We start from the raw sequence: 7,444 nt of genomic DNA, 5'->3' as shown, positions 1-7,444 counted from the left end.
GCAGGAGAGGGAGGCGGCGGCGAGCGGCGGGGAGGCGATCAACGACGATGGCAGGGCCAAGCAGCGGCGGAGCACCAAGAAATCCAAAGCCAAGAAGAAGAACAGGAGGAAGAATAAGAAGAAGAAGCAGAGATCATCACCCGAGGAGGAGGAGGAGGAGGAGGAGGAGGAAGAGGAAGATGGGTGGGGAACGGGGGGATCAGAAGAGGGGTCGGAAAGGAGCGTGGTGGAGCGGCAGAGGGAGCACCCGTTCATCGTGACGGAGCCCGGCGAGGTGGCGCGGGCGAAGAAGAACGGGCTGGACTACCTCTTCCACCTCTACGAGCAGTGCCGCCACTTCCTCCTCCAGGTCCAGTCGCTCGCCAAAGAGCGTGGCGACAAGTGTCCCACCAAGGTACTACTACCATTTCTTGTTCCACCAGCTGGGGTATACGTTTCTTCTTGTACATATTCTATTGTCGCCTACTCTTGCGTCACCTGCCACACTTCCCCTTTTGTAGACCGGTCCAACTTACTAATTATTTGGTTGGTAGGTTGATTAGACCAATCCAACCATGGAGCAACATGTACAAATATATACTTTTCCTAAGAAGTTATTACATGGGCTAAATCCAAGTGGATCAGGATAAATCTCGGAGCATATGCATGTTAGATAACGAACAATGTGAAATATTAGGGGTGATGTGGCGAGTTATCCACCATGCAATTTGACATGATCCATTGGATCTAGTCTAAGTAATAATTAGACATCTTTCATTAGAAAACATTCGGTCAAAACCCTCAATTTAGAGATAGAGAGAAGGAGAGCTCATTTTTGACATTAGATTGCTTCAGACGGATAAATATCCGAGGTGGCCAAACGTTCGTACCAACAGCATATTTAGGTGGGAAAAGTTGGTACTAGTGGCTTTTATTTTAACTATTTTATTTGAAAAAATCCTATTTTTATTTTGATTTCATTTGGAATGAGAATATTTGAATTTTTTAAAAATTCGATCTCAATCTTTTTTTAGAATTTAAATTTTACGATGATGCTGATTTCAACGATAAAATTAATATACTAAGAAATTAGGATCATTCTGATTTTTATTCTAATTTATCTAGATTTTAATTGCAAATTCAGTTTAAGTGGCAAATCTGATACATTCGAATGCCTTCCTTGTTTATATTGATGAGACACGATGGAGATCACTGAAATCGTCATACCGGTTCTCCGTCGAGGTTTCTTTTTTTTTTAGTACAACATTTAAGGCCTCTGATAGGAGCGACCCGGTTCTCGGGGAAAGCAGTGCAGGTTTCGGTGTAATTAACGTCAGTGTATCGGGCACCGTTCTGCTTCCGTCCTTGCTATGTTTTATGAACGATGGCACGCTAGATGATGTGTCAGACTCTGGTTGGTCTGAAAGTTGGGGACTGACTTGTCTTGTCAAGTGAATCGTCAGTTCATCAACTATCCTTGACTGCCATGTCAGCATGACCGGTCTACTAAGCTATGGTGATCATGTTGGTCCACGGGTTCGAACAATTAAGGGACATGACATGTCAACTGTGGGCTCTTAACGGGTATAAGTACCGTGTCCGGTCCCGGCCCATACGGGTGACCTACATCAGAATTTTCTGAGCCTTGTTCCCAAGATTCTTTATTTCTTTTGCTCTTGTTTATATATTTCCTTGCCATCACATCAGTTGAGAATTATTCATGACTTGTTTTTTTTTTTTGGTAAAGAATTATTCATGACATTTTAACGTTAATTGACTACATATATTAGTGATACTAAAACTGTTGTGGACAACGATGGCCTCATGCTTTTCTTTACTTTTGTTTGGTCCTCTTGATTAGTTTTACGTGAATCAATAGTTTGAACCCGTTATGTTGCTGCTGAATTTCAAATGTTTGATCTATTTCTGAAGTTTTATTGAATTTTCAGCATTATTTCTGAATCCAATAGCCTTATTTTAATGACTAGATGATAAAAAGGTGAAGTATTGTTTGTATGACATTAAACTGGATGAGCATATGATAGGTCATCCTATTCATCAACTTATCTGGTAGATTTGGTTGGCCTAGATAGGCCCAATCTCAGCCTTTTTTTGATATTATGATGTACAAAATGATTTGTATCTCAACGATACAAGATATTGATGAGGAGTTTCTTGCCAAAAATGATTAGAATGCCACAATATTGGGGAAATAATGATAATGTTCTTTTGATGTTATGGTTGCTACGATCTGATTGTTACCGAGTATACTTAGCATCCCTCATGTTGCACAACTTTGCACCTACTGATCTCATTTTCTGAACCATAACCATCTTCTGAAGATATCATGCTTCACTCTCTACATACGATACAACTGGGACATTATTTCATAAAGCAAAATATAAGAGCTCAAAGTCCAAATCTCAAGACATCTTATCCGGAAGACCAACGGAAAACCAGCGCAGGATCATTCAAAGAAAACAACTACTAACATTGGAAGTGCTCAAATTAACTTGGATGTTCACCTTAATCCATATAGTTCTGCACCAATTTAGACAAGGCTTCTTTTTTCTTTACCAAATTGCAGAAGTCACGGGACATTGGTGATCATGCTTAATTTGTTGCCATGGGTGCAGGTTACAAACCAAGTGTTTCGGTATGCCAAGAAGGTTGGGGCAAGCTACATCAACAAGCCAAAGATGAGGCACTACGTTCACTGCTATGCCCTTCACTGCCTTGATGAAGAGGCATCAAATGCACTGAGGAGGGCCTACAAGGAGAGAGGGGAGAATGTTGGTGCATGGAGGCAAGCATGCTATAAGCCCCTTGTCGCCATCTCTGCGAGGCATGGCTGGGACATCGACGCCGTCTTCAATGCACACCCCCGCCTTTCCATCTGGTACGTTCCCACAAAGCTCCGACAGCTCTGCCACCTTGCGCGCAGCAATGCCGCCACCGCTGCCTCCAGCTCCGTCCTGGGGGCCACCTCGTCTGATGGGCTGCCGCCACCGCCACCACCACCACCAATGTTTTAGTTGTCGGTCAGGGTCTGTCGGAGGTTAATTTGTAGGCTGTAACATGTACTTTCTCTTTGCTTTATCATCCTGTTTGACAATGCAGCCACTGCTATGACAAGATCGGCCTTTTCTAAATCGATTGCGAGGCAATTGACCGGAAAAATTTAGTGATTTCTGTCATTAGATTTTGAGATAGTATAGTAAATGGTAATGCTTTTAGTTTTAAGAACTAGCATGATTGCTAAAAGGACAAACTGTTCTTTGATTATATAAAGCATCTTCTAAGTGAACTTAGAAAAATAAGGCTTGAAATATAGAGAATTGTACTTAGGTTGGAGGCCGATGACTGATGTAGTAAGTAAATAGTATGCTCTTTGCATGTGGACTTGAATGGAACTTGGAAAAACAAATTGCTCGTACGAAGTCAATTGCATGAGAAACCGAATGATAAAACTTTGCTAAAATCTGAGAAAAATTTGTTAACATCCTATGGGGTTCCTCCACCGTAAAATTATCAAACACCTGATATATTGTCATGGCATGATCGGTCTTGAATTGGAGTACCTTGCCCTCCATTTCCACCCGACTCATCACCCTTGTCTCTTGTAAACATTCTTCTTCATCACCTCCCACAATAGTACTCTCTCCGCACGGTCCCTTCCAAAAATGATTGATCTCTTTTCACGACCCCAACCATTAGATAATATCTTGCGCGGATCACCATCACTGCAACCTCTTTCTTCCATCCATCCGTGCAGATCTCAAGCGGCCATTACATGATCCAATGGTTGAAAGAAGATGAATTATTCTTTTGTGTGAAAGATATGACTCGAACCCTTCATTTATCCCTAATCGCTATCCTTTCTCTCTTCTAATCCAATCCCACCCAAGCCTCATTCACTCGTACCACCTCCTCTCTTAACACAACATTCTCCTCCTCTATAAACCCTTGCACTATCTTCATCCATTCTCTCTCTCTCTCCTCTCTATTTAATCTGGTAGTGAGCCCCCGTAATAATCCAGATCAATGGGCCAGCCTAAAGAGTCCAGGTCCAACTGATCTCATGTGCACTACACATGAGGGAGTAGTGGGGAAGAAGACTCCGATTGGAGTCTTCTTCTATCGTAATTTCATTGGTGAAAGAATCCTAGGGTAAGCCAAAAACCATGCAAAAGTCCTAGGACTTCGTTTATAAAATGCCCTCTTCTCCTCCTTTGAACTCCATCATCAGATTTCGAAGCAATTGTCACTGGATTCCATTGTTCTCTGAGTGTTTTCTGTTGAGCTTCCACAAAGCTTGGACCTTGAGATCTATCTAGAGCCAAGATACTAGACTCTCATCCTTCTTCTAATCATTTTCGCACCTTCTGCAGCCTTAAGGTCATTGTCACTGCTCGGATTAGTGTTGGATCGTTGCAAGAATCCATGGAATCCAAACTCCCTTGTTTTTCTTTTGACTCTTTCTTTCTTGTTTCTCTCCGTTGCTGGCTACCGTGGTCGACGATGTTGCTGCCGTGATCATTGCCAGAGGCCATGTAGCGGTAGATGTTCATCTCCACCACCGCTACCTGCTGGCTGTGGCTTGTGTCACTGAGAGCATCACCACCAGTGGACACCGCCGTAGGTTGTCGGCCCTGGCCTTCTTTTATTTGAGGAAGAGAGGAAGGGGAAATCCCAGGAAGAAAAGAGAGCTCTTTCTCTTTCTTCTCTCTCCTCTCTTCTTCCTCTTCTCAACCTTCTCTCTCCTCTACCTTCCTCTCTCTTATTTTCTCTCACTTTGATTTTTTCTCTTGGTTTCTTAGTGGGTCAACGGAGGATCTCTAAAATTTCTCTCTCTGGACCATGGGTTGATTTTTAGTAGATCCCAAATTAGCATTGATGTAGCACCAATGTGTCAGGCTTCATCCCAATCATTATTGACTATCTTGAATCTCATATTTGACAACTCTTGATCTAGCATCTTACGTAAATAGATTATCAATTTCTTGACCTAATAAATTGGGTTGCACCATTTAACTGTTGATCCAAGGATGATTTTGATGAATATAAAATATTTGAGTATATGATATATTAATGAATATTTGTTAAAATGTATGTTAGAAAGTTTTAGGAAATCAAAATGTTTCAAGAATATCTAAGCAATTGCTAAAGTTGGAAGCTAGAAAAAGTTAAGTTGGGAAGCTATATTGTGAGAAACATGATGGTAGAAGCCAAGAGTCAACTCCAAAATTCAAAGAGACGACTTTAGCATGCAAAACTCAAGTGGCACAAAACTAAAAGTGGATCCAAGGTCCTGCTAGTTGATTCTTTCAGACAAGATAGAAAGTTGCATGTATTTCTAAGTCTAAGCTTGAGTCGACTCCAAGCTATCTCGAGTCAACCCTAAATCTATCTCGAATCGACCCAAGTTGATCCGAGCTGACTCGTTGTATTTGACAGCTCTAATGGCTAGTTTTATAGAAGTTATAGAAACAAACAGAAAGTTCTGAATGTCTAGTTTTGGTTTTTAATAGATAAAAAGCTATTTTTGGACCTTCTAAGAGTTTTAAATGCCAACCAAATATATTAAAAAAGAAAAAAAGAAAAAAAGAGAAAACCCAAGATACTTTGAGAGTTTATTCAAGAAAGAGTAATCAATTTCCAACTACTAAGCTCTTAATATTTTAGAAGATTTTAAGAAGAAAAAAAGAACATTTATTGTAAAGCTTCCTCAATGACATCCTTACGAGCTTCAATGACATTTTTGCTTGCTCTTTAAAAGAGCTTTTCCTTGTGTTCATATTCCCTTGCTTACTTATTACCATAATAAGTTTCAGTTAGGATTGAAACATGGAGAAAGGCTAATCTAAGCCTTGAATTGAAGTTATCTTTGATAAGCTTAGGAGTGGCTTGAAAAAGTGATTTTGGTTGATTTATTTTGAGAAAATAAATTAAATCTTGATTGTGGTTCAAAAAAATAATCATTCTATAATCTTGGAGACATTACGGTATGATTCTTAAAATTGTACTTGGGGGTGGATATAGATGCTATATTTAGTACTGAACCACTATAAAATTTTATATTTATGCATGTGTTTATTATTATTTTTATTTCTTTCATTTATATTCTCATATTGTAGTTTGATTCATTACTTCTCTGTTTCTTCTCTTTATATAGTTTAAATTCAGCACATATTTTTTATTTTTGAAAAATCTAATTTATCCATCTTTTGGATTGTTATATGGACACAAGTGATATCAGAGATTTGGTACTTAGTCCCTTTTGATCTAACGATCAAGAGTCAAAGATCAGATGATAATCCAAATTAGAATATGTCTTGTTGAAGGACAATCTACTAACCAATTTTTTTATTTAATAGCACTAATTAACTTATTAAAAAGCATACATGTGTATTTTCATTTAAACACTTGATTATGATCTATAGAGTATTATAATTATGGCCCATAGACACCCACTATCATGATGGATGGCATTACCATCTCTAAACCTGCAAAGGATTAGGATGACCTAAATAAGAAGATAACCAAGCTTATTGAAAAAATCATGAATATTTTATATTATTTTTTAGATGTAAATAAATTTAATAGAAGTTTTACTTATATTTTAGGTACAAAAATTGTGATAGATTAAAGGTTATCCATAAGGATATCAATCAAGTTAGTGGATCATAAAGCAAAATATGAGGAGAAAGTCAAGAAAAAGAAGGCCATAGCCCTCTAGTCTATAGCCAAAGATGAAGAAAAATGTGAAGAATTTGAATGAGATGATGATGAAGATATGGCGTTATCACTTAAAGATTCAAAAAATTCATGAGAAAGAAAAGAAAAATTTCATAAAGAAGTCCTTTATGAAAGGTAAAGTGAGGAAAAAGAAAAAAGAAGAAGGAGCAGCCTATGTGCTACAAGTGTAAGAAGCTCAGGCACTTCAAGGCAGAATGCCCTTTTCTCCAAAAATCTTTCAAAATATTCAAGCAAAAGGCAATGCTGGCCACTTGGAGTGATAGTGAGGATTTTAGTTCGGATGAAAAATCTTAAGATGTGGCAAATTTATATCTCATACCATGTGAGAAGGAGATAACTTGTAAACTTAAACTCAATTTTATCTTTGATAAGATACAAGATGTATTTTTAAATCTTTTAGATAAATTTAAAAGGTTTGGCTTGAAAATTAAAAAATTGAAAAGATGGCTAAAGAAAAGAAGAGCTTTAAAAGGAAAAAAAAAATCATTGTTATACGAAAATCCATCTCTAAAGAAAGAACTTGAAGATCTTAAACCTATTATTGATAAATTCACTTTTAGTTCTAAACTACTTCAAATAATTTTGAACAATTAAAGAGCTATTTTTAGTAAAGCTGGTCTTGATTTTAATTCTAATAAAAAGCAAAAAATTTTGAAAAACTTCTTTATAAAGCCTTTATCAAATCCCTTTTCAAATGTCGCATGTT

The 7,444-nt window shown here is 38.1% G+C and overlaps 1 protein-coding gene across 1 annotated transcript in view; it reads left to right on the top strand.

Moving 5' to 3' along the window:
- The window catches only part of LOC105060387 (floricaula/leafy homolog), a 4,475-nt gene extending 1,312 nt beyond the window's left edge, over positions 1-3,163 (top strand). Inside the window, exons 2-3 of the mRNA XM_010944060.4 lie at positions 1-394; positions 2,616-3,163. The exon at positions 1-394 is cut by the window's left edge and continues 22 nt beyond it. Of these exons, the coding sequence (XP_010942362.1) occupies positions 1-394; positions 2,616-3,014 (793 nt within the window). The 3' untranslated portion in view covers positions 3,015-3,163. The remainder of the gene's footprint in view (positions 395-2,615) is intronic.
- Positions 3,164-7,444: the final 4,281 nt, after the last annotated feature.

Source organism: Elaeis guineensis, chromosome 1 (genome assembly GCF_000442705.2).
Source record: "Elaeis guineensis isolate ETL-2024a chromosome 1, EG11, whole genome shotgun sequence".
Taxonomy (NCBI): Eukaryota; Viridiplantae; Streptophyta; class Magnoliopsida; order Arecales; family Arecaceae; genus Elaeis; species Elaeis guineensis.
The sequence above is the reverse complement of the archived record's forward strand: the minus strand, read 5'-3'. Positions and strand labels throughout refer to the sequence as shown.